General features: G+C 36.0%; 1 protein-coding gene across 2 annotated transcripts in view; it reads right to left on the bottom strand.

Moving 5' to 3' along the window:
• Window positions 1-19099, bottom strand: part of LOC143283386 (splicing factor 1-like) — a 40110-nt gene that overhangs the window by 16505 nt on the left and 4506 nt on the right. Inside the window, exons 2-10 of one of the 2 annotated variants that reach the window (XM_076589600.1) lie at window positions 17614-17778; window positions 15727-15802; window positions 6126-6278; window positions 5100-5220; window positions 4459-4611; window positions 4104-4222; window positions 3484-3588; window positions 1728-1794; window positions 1127-1243 (exon numbers count right to left, since the gene is read on the bottom strand). In XM_076589600.1, the coding sequence (XP_076445715.1) occupies window positions 1127-1243; window positions 1728-1794; window positions 3484-3588; window positions 4104-4222; window positions 4459-4611; window positions 5100-5220; window positions 6126-6278; window positions 15727-15802; window positions 17614-17778 (1076 nt within the window). Of the gene's footprint in view, window positions 1-1126; window positions 1244-1727; window positions 1795-3483; window positions 3589-4103; window positions 4223-4458; window positions 4612-5099; window positions 5221-6125; window positions 6279-15726; window positions 15803-17613; window positions 17779-19099 lie in introns of those variants that run through there. The other variant, XM_076589607.1, reaches the window with a different exon arrangement.

Raw genomic sequence — 19099 nt, 5'->3', positions numbered from 1 at the left:
CGATACTATCTGTCATTGATTGCACTGATACTTATTGGCGTTCTGCACAATCTTCCTAATTTTGCTAGTTCAATGGATTATATTTTTCTTGTCATTATGGAGAAATTACATGTGAGATAGGGTTGTTGTTTGTTTTTGTTTGTTTGCTGTTGTTTTTCTCTTCACAATCACAGGAAAACACATTTTCCCTCAAAATAAAAAGAACATAAAAATCAACATGTTCATTGTTGCAATTCAAGTTGAGTAAGAAACAGAATAAAAAGATGTGTTAGAAGACACTGCAGACCAGATAAACTTATTTCAAAGAAAATAATTCTGTAATTAAAAGAAATTTTTTCAAAGTTGACCATCAAATTTGACACTTATTTTTGTGTGTGCGTAAATACAAAGCAACATGAGCCTGGAAACAAAAATTCTTTTGCAACTTAATTATGTGTAGAATTGAGGAAAAATAAATATGTGCAACAGAAGAAGGTAATTATATTTTTAATCAATGTTTATAATTACCCACTATCAAAAATTGCAAGAGTTCTTCCCCTTGACAAGGGATTTCATGGGTGATTAATGCTGAGCGATTAATGCTAAGTGTGTTAGCAGGCTTAGGAAATATAGAAAAATGAATATCAAGTCTGTATGACTCAAAAATATAGAAATACTTTTGCAATATTTCTCCTGGTAGCCTTCCTCTTTACAATACTGACATGCTATAAACAAGCAGATGGTGCAGTTAATGTATTCCATCTAAAATTTTCTTTTTCTTTTGACTGCAGACAAGAAATGAATGTCATATTGTCTAAAAACTGCAACTTAATGATATACTAATTCTCCTAATCACACATGATCTGGAAACAATTGGAAGAAAACCATGCTGATCAAGAGGCAAATCAAATAAAATTTATACCACCTGGAACACTTGCAACCCTATAATTATTAGAATGTGTGGAAACTTTTGTTTTCTTACTTCTATTCAAAGCCAAATGTGGCGCTGACAAAGTATGTACGGAGAAACTGAATTTGTTTTCACTCGAACACTCATACTAACCGGAAAAGGCTTGTTACACAAGACTCACTTTGTTTATACACATGAGCTAAAAAAAATTCTGAGAGACTGCAGAGGAGTGCTCACCATAGGATTTGGAGGCATCTGGTTCTGGAAGAGAGGAGGGCGCTGCACTGGAGGGGTAGGTGCTGGGGTAGATTTCGGTGGTGGTCCTTCACCCAGCTCTGCCATCAATGACATGTACTGCACACACACACACACACACAAGTAATTAGTATACACATTATTCTTCTGTCCTGTGTTAACCTATTAACTCTCAGTTTCAAACACTTAATGCTCCACAATCTGACCTTTCTCTCTTGCAAGGAAACAGCAAGATGTAGGTAAAATCTGTATGAGCAGTTTTTAAAAATCAATAGAAATCATTTATAAATCATATCCAACACTGAAGAACTTTTTTTTCTGAACTGAATAGCTAAATAACAGGAAGGGTCTGGTCTGCATTTATTGTTTGCAAAGCATAATTCATCTTGCTGCAATTGCACTTGCATAAAAAAGTAACAATGCAATAGATATTGCAGATGTATACAAACAGGGTTGCAACAAAGGTCACTAAACACAATTCATTTCTGTGTTCACATTCAAGTCAAACCTGAAAAACAATCAAAATAGTCATGACTTTTCTCAGCAGTTTCAAATTGCCTATCAAAAATATGTAGCTGCTTACCTCACTGTCCATCTTTGCACGGTCAGTTGGTGTCTGGATCTGACTCATCCTGAATGTGTCTCCTGGTCTGAAAGCAAAAGAATTTCATCTGTCATTTCCATAACTGAATAATGTTTCTCAACATTCACTCTTACTTTACTCATTCATTTATTTATCTATTTATTTTTAACTAATAATGCCACATCACCCAGTACTCTTGCTGAAGTGTCCAACATATCCTAAATACTGCACCTTGTTTATAATCAAATATATCCATATAGTTTTAAGCCATGCCAGGTACAATCACTGTCCCTCAGAACAGGAATGCTAATAAAAGATTTTTAACAACATCAGAGAACTCCACTGATCATAATGTCTAAAGGCTAAAGTACCACAGAGGCCTTGCCTTGAATCTGTACTCAAACACATCTTAAAGAAATTCCCGAAATAAAAAGTGCATGCCCCAAAACACTATTCCAGTGAAACAAATCTAATTCACAAAGGCATGCCATGCAAGAATCAAAAAAAAAAAAAAAAAAAAAAAAGGTTATAAAAAAAAAAATTTCTGTGTAGGTATCAGATCTTCTTCTTCTTCTTTGTTCGTGGGCTGCAACTCCCACGTTCACTCGTATTTTCGCGAGTGGGCTTTTACGTGCATGACCGTTTTTACCCCGCCATGTTGGCAGCCATACTCCGCTTTCGGGGGTGTGCATGCTGGGTATGTTTTTGTTTCCATAACCCACCGAACGCTGACATGGATTATAGGATCTTTAACGTGCGTATTTGATCTTTTGCTTGCGTATACACACGAAGGGGGTTCAGGCACTAGCAGGTCTGCACATATGTTGACCTGGGAGATCGGAAAAATCTCCACCCTTTACCCACCAGGCGCCGTTACCGAGATTCGAACCCGGGACCCTCAGATTGACAGTCCAACGCTTTAACCACTCGGCTATTGCGCCCGTCGTAGGTATCAGATGTGCTGATTGTAATGCACACTTTTTCATCATCACCTGCCTTGCTTCTGTAGACTTCCATAAAAGTTTGAAAATGATCAAAGTATCATTTTAATAGGTTGCTATCATGTTAAGTACAAAATAAAACAGATGTCTTTAGGAATGAAAAGAAGTACACTAAGCTAAAAAACAAAATGGTAATATCAGTTTCCATTAACTTTGTGTGTATGATATTCTTGTTCGACTTTTTTTTTTCAAATGCACTTGCAGGATTACTTAGGATTCCTTCCAAACAAATTTTATAATTGACCTAAAACAAACAAAACAGCTGAAAAATCTACACTGATAAAGAACTCAAGACAAGACTCAAGACACTTTAATGGCTTCAAATAAAAGAATTTGGTACACTATTACTACTACCACTACTAGTATAATAACAATAATAATGTACATATGTATAGCGGCCTTCATCTGTGAGAGCTCAGTGCTTTACATTAAAGAAAAAGTTACTAATTACATAAACCGCTTATGACCACTCTCTCCCCCACCCCTCTCTCATTCCTCATACATGAGAATGAGTTGAGAGGCATGGGGCAGTATTGGAAAAGTGGGAAACCAAGAGTGCTTACAGATAGGTTCTGGAAGACAAGTTTTTAGTCAACAGTGAAAGGCAGAAAAGGAGTCAGCAGAGCAAAAAGAGTTTAAAATAGTTACTTGTATTGACAAGAGGATTTTTCAAAAGGTAACAGAGAATATTGCATGTATAAGGGGAATTTAAACAAAGCAATAAATGAAAGCAATCATCTGAAAAAACAACTCACCGTTTTTCCTTACAGTCCTGAGCAATGTGTCCAGCACCCCCACAAACGGTACATAGGATGGTGTTTGTGACAATATTTTGCGCTTCTTGGATCTGCTTCAGTTTCCTGTAATCAGACAGCTTGGAGAATGAAGTTCCAACTTTGGGGTCTCTTGGTCGCATTTTTCTACAAGGCACATGACTAAAATGGCAACTGTTCAACTGGCAACATTCTGTTGGTTTTTAAAAAAAAATCAACATCCATCCAATGAAATAGAAAAACACACTGCATCCTAAGCCCAAGTATTGCTTGTGCACTGGTTTTTAAATCATGCATAAACAATTTAGAAAAATACACAATTTCTGTTGGACAGAAGCTATTACTTTATACTGACCAGGTATCAAAAAAGTTTCATGATTCAAAGAGATTTTATCCTGAATACAATATTAAAAATTTTTTTTAAATATTGTAATCACTAAGTGTGCATGCGCAATGTACAGGGATCAACCACCACCAAAATTTACTGCTTCAAACAAATTCCAGTATGGCTAGAAAGACTGCATCAACTGCCATTTTTTGCACAGTTAAAATCAGGACTAAAATTCATTTACACCAATGTGACAGATTTAAAGTGCACTCACTGTAATCCATCATTTTCCCTTAGTGTGCCATTCAACAGAGCCAGCTCTCGAAGCTGCTGCCGACGCAGGTCATTCTGCCCTTCTGGAACTTCAATGCCTTGACGAATGATCTCCTTGATCTGCACAATCAAATTTTCCTCTATCAGACAAGTTCATGGTCATTCATTCACCTGATTCCTCCTTCCCCCCATTCTCCCTCAACATCAACAAAACTTCCTGACATTTTACTGCATTGGCTTAGATAAAAATCCATCATTTGGTTTTATCAACAGATCATAAGTACTGGTACATGTAACTGAGTATTTCTGTTCCTTAAGGATCTCTTGAAATTAAAGAGCACTTATATTTTCCTCACCTTCTCCACGGCTTTCTGTACATTTTCTGCATTGTTTGCTGTAATGTAGGCATGCAATGGTTCGTCCTCCCCTGGCAAAGGCTTGCCATCTTTGCGTCCAATCTTGCCCTCTTTCACAGAACCCTTGCCACGAATGATGATTTTTGCACCAGTCTGTAAAGAGCAAAGGTACACATGTATCCACTGTTTTCTGTTTGCACTGAAGCTTTCCATACATGACACACATTCATCATTCTTTGCTTTAACTTGATCAGTTCACCCCCTCCATCCTACAATCAACTTAATAGCACACACATAAGACACAAACACAGAAAAGTACAGTTTCATGATAATTTCCATAAATTTCATGATCATTGGGGCTATATTTCTTCAATTCACCAACACTGACAGTTAAAAACAGAGACACTGTTTTTCCAGTGTTTTCTCACAGGATGGTTTTATGTGGCTGTCAGTGCATATTATATGCATAGCACATTATGGTGCTATCTGATGGCCTCAGCGCCTTTTGCATTCTTCATAAGTGTAACCTTGAACATAACTCAAAGTCCAAATAGTCCATTTGCAAGGCAACATTCTGTCACATGCACACCCAAACGCACACTCATCCGCGCACACACATGCTCTCTGACAAACCCAGTTACCTCTTTTTCAAGATTTTTTAAGGTGTTTCCACGTGGCCCAATCAACAGTCCAACGAAGTTGATGTCTGGATGTTCCTCCTGTGGGATCATCACTTTGTCGCTCACACGGATGATTGGAGCTCTGCCAAATTAAAAAAAATAATCATCTAATCCCACACACCACAAGTCTCAAAGAAAAATTAAATATATAGAATCACTGGTTCTTGTTTTTCTTTTTGCTTATAGTCTAGCCGACTGCACAGGGCCATATCAGGACTGTAAAACCATACAAATGCTCAAATGCGTCAACACTACACATAACTGTCACATCTACAAAAACAACAACAACACTAAGACAAACCCACAAAACATAGTTCATGACACAGTATCCCAACCGTTTAGCTCCTTAGGGCAAATAAGACTAGCCACTAGGCCATGCTGAGGAATGAAGAGAGTGATAGAAAAGAGGAAATTTCTAGCACATAATTTCCCGCAGGCGGGGATGCTATTTATACTGAAAGACCCCCGGCATCCCCATGGGGGGAAAAACTCTTGGCTGAAAGCATGTTGTAGGTTAAGCTCTCACAATAACCAAAGAAAGTTAGGAAAATGTCCAATAATTGTACTTGTACAGCCCCTTACTATATCAGTATATGATTATATCAATCACCTTCAATGAATTCTCATGCAATGAAGATTTCACAATACAGTTTTTTTGTCAACTGATCATTTCTATTCTGCTATGATAATCTGAAGTGCTGTCCCCCTCACCCCCCACCCAAAAAAAATGACAAGAAGAAAAAAGCAAAATATTATTCATTAAAAATTGGCTAATAACCAATCAAAAACTATGCAATACAAAAAAAATATTTGTCTTAAATAGGAGAAGAGAGGATCTTTAACAGAAAAAAGAAGTATCAACAAGAGACAGGAAAACATTTTGATCAAAACAGTCCATGCTACAATCATTTCAAGCATATCTACTGAAAATAGTTATCATTTCTAAAACACACAAAACCAATCCCCTGAATGGATGAAGCAACTTACTTGTAGTCTGCAGGTGGTCTATAATTTGGGTTGTATTTCCAGGCCTCTAACACCAGCTGATGTCGTTCATCTTCCAGTTTTTTACGTGTGCGGTATTCCCTCGTGTTCATTCTTTTACCATCATTACTGTAGATAGGTTCTGGAGATGGCGATCTGAAAGACATAAACCTTAACAGTGAACACACAATAGAACCTTAACAAAAAAACCAAAAAAACCCCAAAACACTGGTCTTGTGTAGGTTTGGATGCTGAGCAAAACGTTTTGCATCTGTTTTAAGAGAAACAGTTTCAACAGTTTGTTTTTGTTTTGTTTTTTTAAAAGAGAGAAAAAAAGGAGACAAATTACCTACCGGATTTCAATCATTTCGTTTTCAAAATTTCATCTTAAAATAACAAATGAAAAAAAAAAGGAGATAATAAAAGGTGGGCTGGCTCAGAGACTAAATGTGCAAATGTGCATATGTAAAGATGTATTAGCAAGGATATCTCAGCCAATTTTCTTAATTGATCTGTTACTAACATGCAATGCGTGAAGGCATAACAAAAGTCTGTAAAAATAGGGGGGAGAGAAAGGTTACTGCTTGGTGTGCAGGCAAATATCCGAGATCTTTTTTTCTGATGCTAGTAATAATGTGAGAACTGAAGAAGTGAATTTTCTCAGGCAAGCAGACTATTGAATTGGGCCACAACTGATGATGAAAATGCAGACTGTTTGGACGAGTGTTACATACAGCTGGAAACATCATTCTACAGGAGACATGGGAAGAAAATTAAGGCCATTTGAGAGAAAGATGATGAAGGCCATTGAATAAAGAAATAAACGAATATGCTCTGACCCAAGACATCACCATTACCATCCAGCCAACAGTCCCAACTGGGGCTACTACAAAACTGCCAGTAAGCAGAAACTTTACATTTTGGCACAAAGTGACTTAATCACAGCCTGTCCTAAATGACATAAAGACCATAACAGACTGACTGATCTTTTCTGTACAGTTTCTACTAAAACAGCCTTGAAATGTAGTTGGCTGGGTAACATTACATTTCTGTGAACAAATATATGACCAGGTATCCTGTCAAATGCACATTATCAAGAGCTGATGGGAATTAGTTCCAGCAAGTGAATTGGCAGAAGAAAAGAAAACAAAACAAAACAAAAAAAAGCAATCCTATGACAAATTTCCATAAATTCTGGGACTGTTGAAAGAAAGAGGTAAAAAATACCTTTAGCGCACACATGATACTCAATCCACCACAATTAGGGTAGGTAAAGGTAACTGCGAACAGCGTGTAATTGCAAACGATTCGTATACCGCCCCACTATGAAGCGTTCTTAATGGTTGCAATTCACAATTTAACATCTGCTTCGACCTTTTTGTAATACCTTAATGAATATCCATTTCAAAGAACCAGTCAAACATCAGCTATTTCTGGATATTTCTGCCCTCTTTCTTCTCTTTGCGCACCACTGTCGACCAAAGTTTCAAACGTGCTCTAAAAATCCTGAAATCAAGGGGAGCAAGTTGTAGGACTTGAACTCTGACAAGTCTAAAACAGTTGATCTGATCGGATATGTTGAATGCGCATTACCAGTGCTGGGAGAATTCAAGAAAGCATATTGGTGACAGATCAGAACGTCAGTTTTGACAGGAATCTGCAAAATAGTGTCATCTGCAATTAGACCATAAGATATTTTGACGCGAGTCTATTTGCGAACGATGCTGCACAGTTATTGAGCACTCGCAAAAGGATGTGTTTGTGTGCGGTGCGGAGGGCGTGTGTTTAAATGTCTGTCTGTGTTTGTGTGCATGTGTGATCAAAACCAACAATACAACAGTCTGGTGCGATGTTCCAACAATATGTTACGTCTAATGAGTTAAAGACCTGCTTCTAATTGTCTACATGTACCAAAAGCCATCGTTTGCAATTGGACTCGCCCGTTCGCATTTACCCTCAGGCATTCTTGCTATTTCAAACGTCAACAAAACATTAAAATGAGCAGATGAACTTTTCCTAATGCAACCAGTTGGAGAAAGCCTTCAAAAACAAAAGAATTACGTTTGACTATCCTACGACATGTAATCTTTACAGTACACACGTTCAGCCGGTCGACTAGACCATTCGCAATTAGGCATACCTATCCTCTAACTAAACTGGAAGAGGCACTTTAAAATAAAAGGCACTTTTGGTCACTGCAGGATCTGCATCATGTCATTTGGTAAATTTTCAGCAAAAAATGTTCTGCCTTGATGCTTGAATATCAAGGGGAAAAAAAAATCTGCAATACTATCAGGTAACAGTTTGGGTCACTGTTAATCTGCATACAGACATTCAGGTATGCACTTTTATTCTACTTTTGTATCTGTTTTTTCTCTGGCAATTGCATGAACTTCTGGTTCCACATCCTTTAAGCTAGTTAAAAAGCTAGAGGCAAGACCAGATACCTCACTGTTGCAAACTTAAAGTGTCTAACATGGATCATCATGGTGTCAAGACCTGTTAAACAAGACTCTTGTAAAATATGCTATGATAACAAATATCAATACTGAATCTTTTCCTTTTTACAAACTTTTACCCTGATATGTGTTCAAAGTTGTACAGCTTCAACTATGTGATATATGTTACTATAATAATGTTCCTAGGAAAACATTTTCCAACAAAACATGTTGCAAAAATATTTATTGTTATTGCTTTCACTGATATGCAATGTGTTTCAGAGCAAAATGTTGGTATCTATCATCATAGAAGACTGCTGATAAATGGACAATGTTCAAGCAAACCATTTTTAATACACACAGACACACATGTATTCACCAGACAATGTTCAGGCAAACCATTAATCCACACAACGTTTAGGTGACTTCACAAATCCCACTGTTTATACATGCAAGTCAATACCTCAAAAACGATTTATGCAGTGTTAGGAATCAACAAATGTTCTGATCATACCACCTATGCCAGGAATCAATAAACTATGTATTTTTGTGAAACACAAGAATTATAAAGGATAAGTCTGTTTTTTTGTTTGTTTGTTTTTTTTAATTCAATTAAATTTTTTTTTTAAGTTTGGAGGCAATGCATCCCTCATTCTGTCCTCCACTGTGGCCATTATTGTTGGGTTCTTGAAAGTTAGCTGAGAACATGTAATAGCTGATCAGTGAAGTGGACAGTCATTAACAGAGTAACTGCACATCAGAGAACTGGTTGTCAATGCAACAATATGAAAGCTGCTCTGAATTACAACAGAACTCCAACACAGATTTTAGCTAACTACCATTTCACTTTGTCATGATTTAGTTTTAACTAATGAAAACTTACAGCTTCAATCATGCAGTTAAGTCAATTAATACAAACATTTGAAATGAATTAATTGCTCTGTAACATCCATAATAGTGGCACTTTATTACTGACTAGTAAAACTTAGACGCTACCAATAATAAATACTGCTTTTCCCACACAGACAAAGTAAATGGTACCAGCTGAGAAAAATGGTATAACCAATCGTCACCAAAAAACAACAACATGAGATCATACACATACTGCTGACCATCATTTTAGATTGATCCTCAGTACCAAGATAAATATTTTTTTTTTAAATATGTTTTTAAAAGTTAGAAAATCAGAGAACTTTGGAACACTTATGTGCATTTCATATCCCCCACCCCACCCCCACACTACATGATTAGAGACAAAATCTATGCATGCAAATACTAAAGAAGGCTGGGTGTTTGTTTTTGTTTTATTTTGGGTTTTTTCTGGTGTTTTTTTGTTTTGTTTTTTGGGTGGTTGTTTTTTTTGGGGGGATGGAGGGGGGGCAGGGGGTGGGGGTAATGTTACAATGTAACTGGATACTTGGAATGTACACTTTAGAATACTTCATCCAAAAGAGCATACTTCTGGTAAACAGCACTGCATCTGCTGATACTGAAACTCAGAAAGCTGCACATAAGCTGCTTGTCCAAAGATGTCCCTACAGGATGAAACACTATAAAGTGTCCATCCTAAGTGCCTTGTCACTTTGTATTCTCTTCTTTGATTACATCATTTTGATTTTAACCATCCTGCAATGACCCAGTTTCTGCTTTTAGTCATGTGGATTTGGACATTCCTGCAGTCAAATTTTTTCATTAAAAAAAAAAAAAGGTAACAAAAAAACAAACAAACTAACTTTGATGTTTCATCATTGCAGTTGATCATTTCTGTGATGGATTCAGTGTCAAGCTTCATTTTTTGTTAACAATAAACAGCATGTGCAGCTTCACACTGGATCCGATGCTTCATGACAAGCTTTCAGTCAACTGTAAACTTCACAAGGCAACAGAATCCTTGCAGACACATCCACAGACGAGAAATGCACATCAATACAGAGGACTAGAGTTGCTTTGCTGATATCTCCTGAGTCTCCCTATTAGGAAAACAGTCTTCAAACACAGAAACATGAAAAAAGAGCACATTTAGAAATGATGCTAGTACCTGGAATGTAAATGATTTTCACCCATATGTCAGTTCACTGTATCTTTCAACATGATAGGATTAATGTGAGAATCATTTAATTCAGTCTTGGAGGCCACCACTCCCTGTCATTCTGTATTGAATCTTGAATAAAAACACATTCAGAAGAAACAGCACAGAGAACCAATAGCAGGAGTATTAGAACCAAACTGATTATATAACTTTTGCAGAATTGGGACAGCCTTCCACCAAAGCAGCCCTATGGAGATAGTAATTAGATCAAGACAAAACTGAAACATCAATTCTATTCTTTATTAGCCACTTGAATCCTGGAAATAAAAATCATTTAATTGAATTACCCAAAAACATCTATATCAATACCACACCTGCGTATATTAACAAATCAGTTAAAACCCATCCTCTTGATTTACATCCTCTCCCCTAATCCCCTAAAAAGAATGATAATAAATCACTTACTAAAAAAAAAAAAAAAAAAAAAAAAAAAAATAATAAAAGGCCACAGACACAACAAAGGGAAAAGCAATGATTTACTGCTCCAACCACTTTTTTGCTTGCTTTTTTTTCTTTTCTTTCTTTCTTTTTTTTTTTCTTTTTTTTTTGTATTACAGATTTTATAAAAAACAAAATTCTCATTCGTCAGAACAAATAATATTCATTTAGACCCTCTTCCAGATCAATAGGAATGCTTTTCAAACCATAGCAAATGTGTTGGGGTTGTTTTGTTGCTGTTAATGTTGTTGTTGTTGCTGCTGCTGTTGCTCCTGCTATTGTTTTATTTTTGGAGGTGGTTGTGGTGTGGATTCATTCAGCCATGCCATTAAAAGAATCTTGTATGCAGTAAAATTCTGGACAGACATGTATCTAAAACTTTAAAACAATCTGAAATTTCACTGATTAAAAACTAAGTTCAATATCAAACACAACAAAAAAGGGATTGTAGCCACCCAGATAGGTGGATCCATACTTGGAGTAACCATGGAAAGATATGCTAACTGCAAAAAATGAAACATTTTAATGCTGGTACCTCCAGCTAATCAATTGTATTCATCACCGCTATATAATAATTTTATACAGATGAAAAACCAAAGAAGCTATGACAAATTCCATCACTGCCTGCTGTATCCAATCATTGAAACGACTAAAGTATTAAATACGCTTAACCCAGTCTTGGCTGCCTGTATGTCAAGATACCTTGTCAGCAAAGCAGTCTACGCTTCGCTGCCACAGAGACAGCATAACTCGTCACTGATATAGTCAGACCTTTCCCTGGTTTGTATTGAGTTTGCTGACAAAAACACTGGTAGCTCGAGAGCTTGGGGTATCTTTCTAGATTTTACTGACAGCTAGAAACCCCATCTACGTAATGAGATAGTTCTTTACTTGAAGGATTTGGTTGTGTTACTGGCTGTGTTTGACTCGCTCGTCATCAATCACCAAAATGGGGACACCCGGCTCAAACTGTGCGATCCAAGATGCACCAAAATCACTTGCTTCAGCTGATACTGAGAAAGAATTGGTGCGTAAAGCTGAAGAAGACAGACATATTATCAGACAATTCTATAAAATAAAAGTACTCCAGACTATCAGCATAGACAAGACACAAATGTGTTCCAAAAGAAACAGCTATGGGGTCTGACTTTACTGATGGGCATTATTTTTTTTCTTCTTCAAGAAAACTGATTTGACTGAAATGATTGAACAATCACATCCATGTTGTTCTCACTTAGAGCAGTCACACTGATTCATGTATACGTCTCTTTTTTATTGTGACTGTTCAAGTACAATTTGTATGTACAGTTTTCATCCATTTGTCCAGATTATATTATCTTACTGTGCAAATGACCAGATTAATGTTCGTAATGAACAAGTTGAAAATCTGACAAAAAACTAAACACTGATTTCAAAACAGTTGCATGTGTTTGGGGGGAAAAAAAAAATGGATAACATGTTTTCTATTCTTTATTCAATAAACTTTCAGAAAATATATACTTTTATGGGTCTCTATCCAATAACAAAGCACACAGAATTTTAAGAGAAAAAAAAAACCCTGTATTTTCTGTGAAAAAACTATGGCAAATAGATTTCGTTTTAATCTTATTTCCCTTGGTAGCAAAAGGATTAAAGAAGAGGTGAGAGACAGAGGGGTAAATATGTGACTGGAAGAAAAGTGGGAATACTAAATTGGGAAATGGCAATAATGTAATTCTTATGATCAATGAAAAACAAATTCAACAAAGATCTTGTTCATTTTCTTCCTCTTAGACTTGCTAAATAACAAACATTTTCCACCTGCTGTATCAGATATCCTAGCTAACATGTTATAAAATATTCCAGTGATGATTCTTTCAAATGAAAATGGATGAAGAATATTATTCACTTATTTGGTTATCTTTTCTAGACATTTCAACCCCTGTGTTTACAACTCAAAGGATCAGGCAGTTAAATAACTGAATTTCTGTACATCAAATGATCAATACAGAATATATGCTTTCCTTAGTAGTCTTCTTTCTCAGTATTTCTTTTACATTTTCCAGCAAATATTTCATTTTTTTAATTATTGCTGAGCTTACACATGACAAGGAACATCATCTGTAATCTCTACAGAAAACTGAAGAGATAACATCATCTTACTGATTCTTAGCATAATCACGGCAATCTACAAGGACAGTTAATGACTTATTTACTTAACGGCATACACATTTATTTATTAAGTTATTTCAATATTTGTCTCTCTCAACAAGACTTGTTGCCAATCACACCTGGAAAGACTCCTGTGGTACTGCAAGTCAATTGCAGAGTTTATGATAATTCCTATATGCCTGAACGTGACATGCATTCAGTACAATGTTACAAAATATTTTTAAAAAAAAAGATTTATGGCTGAAAAAGGCAATCTGAATCAATGAACAAAACAACTAAAAAAAACCTATTAAAGCAAGGCATCATGACAAGTCTCACTCTCAGATTATCTAACCCTGTACAATTTATACATGGCTGCAGGAAAACATTTTTCATTATTATTTTTTTTAATGATCACTCCTAACAATATCCTGGAAAGAAATCTTCAGTTCACAATGTACAACAAACATGATCTGAATACATGGTTATCTGAAAATCAGTTTCCCATGTAGCTTAAAATTCCATACATTATAATTCTACTTACAACTGCTGAATTACAAACGATACAATGACACCCTGTGTAAGCCCACGGTTTCTCGCAATTTCTCTCACTTTGTGTGAGAAATCGTGGCTAGTCCCCCTTATTTTGATAAAAAATATTTCCTTTGTCGTTGGAGTTGGGTTTGTGTTTTTTTCAAATGCAAATCTAGGAGAAAAATGAGAGGAAAAGAAACGAGAAATGGAGGTCAACGACAACGATCATGATGACAGTGGCGTTGGCGAAGACATCAACAATAGACAGTGAGGTGATGACACAGTACTGGTTTAAAAAAAAAAAAAAGTGTATGTGTACGAGTGTGTGGGTGAGTGTGTGGGTGAGTGGGTGCGTGAGTGAGTGAGTGAGAGAGAGAGAGAGAGAGAGAGAGAGAGAGTGTGTGTTTCCTCTTGTGTTTATTTGGCTGGTTGATTTGTTCTTTTCTTTCACTCTGTTTTAAAATAATATTTTCATGTTCTGAGAGTCTTCTATGAAACTGAAAATCTATTTTCAGTGCAGTCTTACATGCGAAAGGATACTGACACAAACAGATGAACAAATGAGCAAGCATGAAATGAAGAACATTCTAAATAAATGTGACAGAGAAGGTTGCATAACAACTAAATCAAAACTATTTGGTCCAGTTTTCACGCTCTCTACATGAGGATGAAGCATCTTGAAACATCTTTTTTTCTATCACATTTATGTAGAGAGTTGAATCATTTTGATGTCATTCCCAACATCCCCCAGGAAAGATTTGGTTCGATGTTCCAAGTCTTATTACATTATATCATATCATATCATATTTCTGGAGTTATGTACACTGCCTAATTTCATTGTTTGCTATTGATTCCCATGAGGTCAATGCATTGCAGTGATCCATCTTATTTGAAATACAATAAATAGATGTGTTTCAGTGTCATTACTGCTGATGTCTCCAATACACCACTGTCATTATTATTATTATCGTCATTGTCGTCACACCCCTCTTTCTCTTTTCTTTTCCTCTGATTTTCATTTTAGACTGGCACTGGGAAATGACAAAAACTGAACTCCCACGACAAGGGAAATATTTTTGATTAAAATAAGGGGGACTTCCCATGATTTCTCACACATTGTGAGAAATTGTGGGGGCACCCCCCACAATTTCTCACAACTGAGAGAGAACGTGGGAGGGGAATGACCATATTTCTTGCAATCCCATGCATTTCTCTCACTTTAAGAGAAATCAGGGGATTGCGAAAAGTTGTGGTTGAGAGAAATCATGTGATTTCGAGAAATCGTGGGTTTACACCCCGTTTGCTTCCTTTTACCCATTAATCATATATTTTCCTATTTAGATGCATGCATTGTAATGTGCTCCACACATGTAACTTCAATGATTTCAGAAAGGAAATATGTGGGCAAAAAAGAATGAGCCAACCTCTCCCCTAGCTCTCACCCTCGATTCTTGGGACTCTTAAGTTTTAGTTCTACCAATGAACTACTTTATACAATTATACTTTTTATAGTGTATTTAATATCTTATGTTCTCACAATTGTAAAAATCGCTCAATACATAATATGCTTCAAACTTCTGCTTTGTTTCTTCAAGACACTGTGATATTGCAATATCTGTACATGTATAGTTTGTTGGGAAATGTTGCCTATTATAAAGTCTTATGTGCTATTCGTGTACCATTTTAATGCATGTTGATTATCTTGCAAAAATTGTATGGCTGTACTCAAACCCTCTCAATCACCTGCGCTACTATTACTAATGAAACTAGTCTAAAAGTGTGATATAAAACTTGATTCCTATTTCATCCTGTTTTAAAACAATATATAATTTCTCTTCTTTGGTCTGCAAAAGGAATAATGAATGACACACAGTATACCACCGCAGTTCCACTTCTGGTTACGCTAAAGCTGTAATTTGTCAGCGCCATTAGATTAGGATTAGGTCAGCAAACGAGGCCCCTCTGAGTTGCACACCTGTCTTCAGGGTTTGGTGGGATGCCCAGGTCTCCAGATCGTAGTTTACGAGTTATCTCCTCTATTTGTAAATGAACTGAAAGAGAAGTAGTGATTTTTAGTCACAGAATAACATTCAAAGAATCATACCAAAACATGTCATGTTTACACTCATCACAATCATAAGAACAATATTGCAGATGAGAATGATTGAACAAGTTAAATGTTAAAAACCTAAATAACTGGAAAAGAAAATCATTTTTTTCATAAACTAAAAACAAATCATTTCAACACAGAAATATTAAAACTCACTGGCTGGCACACACACATGTGCAAACACAGACACACACAAAACATATACACCAACAGACTAGAAAAATGAAATAATCTATCTTAACTGAAATGATAATAATTAGAATTTAGCTCATCACAAGTCTAACCCCTAAGTAGTCTTACTGCAGTTTTATATATATATATATATATATCTCTCTCTCATTTTTAACTCAGGCTTCCACAATTCTCTAGATCACTATAAAAAGAAACAACATTCAAGATTATTTTTCAGTAATTTTGTATGACACTATAAAAAAAAAAAAAAAAGCAACATAACAATTTAACTGAGACAAAAATTTCATCAAATGTACAAGTAGAAGTACAAATGCTGGCCAAATGAAAGAAGAAAAGATGTATAGATGGCACAGTTCTGCCCTCCTTCATGGCTTTTTCACATAAGATAAATTATGAGAACGATCATGTCAGAGTGACAGAACTGGCTGATGACAAGGGAATCGGCTAATTTTGCCATGGCTTCTATCAATTTGAATACTATCAACAAGTCAATCAAAAAGTAGGGTCACTCTACAGAAAAAAAAAAAGATAGTGTAGAGAAATTGATTTACAATGGTTTCTATCCTAATAATACTTGTGAACAGGTCTTCATCAAGATGCATAGTTTAAAAGGATCTGGTTTCATCCTATAAAAAAAAAAAGAGAGAAGAAAATGAAAAAAACATAAAGCAGAAGACAACAACAAATTTCAGCCTTATATAGATCTTTCTGCGATCCAACAACACAGCCTTGTCTCTGTTGCAAGGATCCTTTGTCACTAACAAATAAATTGAAAAAATCAAGAGGGAAAGTGGAGTATGGGGGCTGGGGGGACTGCCTCAGAAACTGAAGACAAGAGTTGGAGGAAAACAATGCTTTAATCATGCACAGAACACTGGATCAGACTTACCTAAAAATGTGTTGATAAAACAGGATGATGTTTTTTACTTTGGTTTAAGACAGTTTAACAGAAAAGACATGTCTAGTTAATTGCATGGCTGACAGCAATTTGTTCGCTTCTTGTTCTTTTATATCTTTACTATAGTGTACATCCAAGTACTAAAAAACAAACTTGAGGGATAAATCTGTTTCTGCAAGAACCCTGAGATTTTGCGTTTTAGCAAAGTATGTCTAACTCTTCATGACTTTTAAAATAATCTGTTTTATTAAATAACAACATTTTTCAAACAATAACAAACACCCACCAATACTGCTTTAACCCCACATGCATGTCATAACATATATTAATATCATAAATATGACCAGGCAATGCAAGGCTGATAGAGACAAGTTTAACAACCTATCGGCTTCACGCCATTAAGGTTTAATCGTATCAAATCTAAAATATTACTGTTGTGTTAGTCACTAATCATACATTACCAGTAATTCAAACACTTCAGTAAACTGCAAAATACAAACATTGGACATGTGATAAAGAATTCATAGTTATGTACATCAAACTTAACAAAAGCTGAGTATTTTTGTTTTTTTAAATAGAGAATTCAAAATTAAAACTGGTGAGACGGACATGAAATATAGCAGGCAAAACATGTCAACTTTCAAGAAATGACTGAAGCTTACCAATGTATTGCTGCTCCTGCTCCTTGGAAAGGTTTGGAGGGATAGTGGTTGGCATGCCAGGGATCACGGTCTTCTCTTCAATACTAGTGTTCCATCTACTCCTCTTTTTCTTTTTCTTTGGTTCATTTCCATCATCTGTGTTACCAGCTCCACCCCAATCACCCACTGCACATGACAAGACAGAATAAGAAATACACAAAGTGAAAAAAAATGGCTGCTTGAATAATTTTTGCTCTTCTTCACAATCAAACTACTTCAAACCAACATGTGTGATCATTGCTGCCTGTATTGTTTGGGTAATTCAATCTACATTGTTAATTAAACAAAAAGAATTAATTAAAACTCAACTGCACAAAATCTTCTCTTTCACCACCATTAACCAAATCTAAAGGCTAAAAAAAAACCCACACCCATTATAATGAAGATGAATGCTCTCTTTTGTGCAGCTAGCCAAACTTGTTTTATCCTGGTACTTGGGTCCATTTGACCATGAATCATATTGTCAACAGTATACTGTGACTGATGTAAACAAAAAGGTTCATATTCTTTAATACAATCTAACAATGGAACTTAGGACTTTTCACATATATATATATAAATTTCACTTAAACTTTTGGAGGTTTGTATCAGACACAGAACTGTGACTAGTCTGGTATATAGATATGATCAGTGATACCAAAGCTAAAGTGTTTTCTTGAACTGTCAGTCAGTGAAACCAAAAGGAGAGTTTAAACGTGAACATCAAGAGTCTTATCAAAACTAAAGATGATAAAACATACAAAGTCTTCTATTAACTTGATTAAGAGACAATAAGTCATCACTCTGACTATTACTGATCACTGTCAATTGTGCGTGTTGGATTGAGGAGACCAGAAAAAAACCCACAAAACTTTTAACCCACCAGGTACCAAACTAGGATCAAACCATGGACTCCTGAAGTTGAACTGAAAGTCAAACTTTAATAACACTTAAAAAGTCTTATATAACCAATCAGATACCACACACAATGACAAACACACTCCAGCCTCCCATGGTCAATACTTTTTTTTTAAGCTTCCATGTGTTATTTGTGCCATTAGCCCTGCAATGGTCATGGGGAAAAAGACAACTCATCTGAAGAGAGAGGGCATTGTTTCTAGTATCTGGTCCAGGGCTTCTTCTCAATAATGCAGTAAGCAGAGCCAATTACTGGGCAACACATAGTATGGAGTGCTGCTGGACTTAATAAAACTAGGAAAAAAAAAAAAAAAAAAGTAGAGAAGAAATGAATTGGGGAAAGTGGAGTCATCACTTGTTTCAAGCCAACAGCTAGGCCTGAAGCTACTTTCCAGAAGAGGGTGGGAAGAGTTGGGTTTACTTAGGGTTTAGCCTCATGGATGTATATCACTATAAGTCGGCAAGTCATCCTGAGGCTCACCATGTGACTGCTTGAAGTGACCGTCCCTCACACGTGACAACCATTATTAGCCCAACTTCAATGAGTGAG

This window comes from Babylonia areolata, chromosome 1 (genome assembly GCF_041734735.1).
Source record: "Babylonia areolata isolate BAREFJ2019XMU chromosome 1, ASM4173473v1, whole genome shotgun sequence".
NCBI classification, from domain to species: domain Eukaryota; kingdom Metazoa; phylum Mollusca; class Gastropoda; order Neogastropoda; family Buccinidae; genus Babylonia; species Babylonia areolata.
The sequence above is the reverse complement of the archived record's forward strand: the minus strand, read 5'-3'. Positions and strand labels throughout refer to the sequence as shown.